The sequence below is a fragment of the Mastomys coucha genome, unplaced genomic scaffold, assembly GCF_008632895.1.
Source record: "Mastomys coucha isolate ucsf_1 unplaced genomic scaffold, UCSF_Mcou_1 pScaffold11, whole genome shotgun sequence".
NCBI classification, from domain to species: Eukaryota; Metazoa; Chordata; class Mammalia; order Rodentia; family Muridae; genus Mastomys; species Mastomys coucha.
This window is the reverse complement of record NW_022196893.1, coordinates 16,718,524-16,719,127: the sequence shown is the minus strand read 5'-3', so window position 1 is coordinate 16,719,127 and position 604 is coordinate 16,718,524. Positions and strand designations below refer to the sequence as shown.

General features: G+C 52.3%; 1 protein-coding gene across 1 annotated transcript in view; it reads right to left on the bottom strand.

The window, feature by feature from the left end:
* Ttc38 (tetratricopeptide repeat domain 38) overlaps positions 1–604 on the bottom strand; it is a 34,621-nt gene that overhangs the window by 9,366 nt on the left and 24,651 nt on the right. Inside the window, exon 6 of the mRNA XM_031359512.1 lies at positions 8–73. Coding sequence (XP_031215372.1) covers positions 8–73 — 66 coding nt within the window. The remainder of the gene's footprint in view (positions 1–7; positions 74–604) is intronic.

Here is a 604-nt window from a genome sequence, read left to right as displayed (position 1 = left end):
TCTCAGCTCTCATTTCATGTATGTGGGCCATAGTGTGCACTGACCATGCATCTGTCGGCTCCGCAGATAAAGCCTACACGGTGCAGGAGATTGGGGGACAATGAAGACAGGAATTAGCCTGGTTGCCTGTGCCCAGCAAGAGCAAGGGTGGGGACCGGGCTCTAACTCAGAATAATTACAATCCCAACACCAGCACCATTTCCTATGTGTCTTGGGGGTGCCAATGTGTGCCTTGTCCACCATAGCAGGCTGCTGAGGAGGGCATCTCTCTGCCAGCCTCACAGATGAAGGAAACTGAGGCTTAGGAAGGCCAACACTTGCTTCCTGGGTCACCAACAATATGCTACCCAGGAGCCCTGTGCCTCAGTTTCCCATGATGGCCTTTGGGGCTTCCTTCCTTTCCAGGCTATGAGAACAGTGTAGACTGTCGAATCCTTTGGTGGTGAATGACAAGAGGCTGCCCTTACCACCTACCTTGAGGAGACGGTCACATAAATGGCTTCCTGAGTTGGAAGCAACTGGTTGTAGCAACGCTATTGTTCATGACAAAATCGACTTGACCCCTGAGCTCCACAGCGAGCCAGAGTGTGTGAACTGGTGCTCA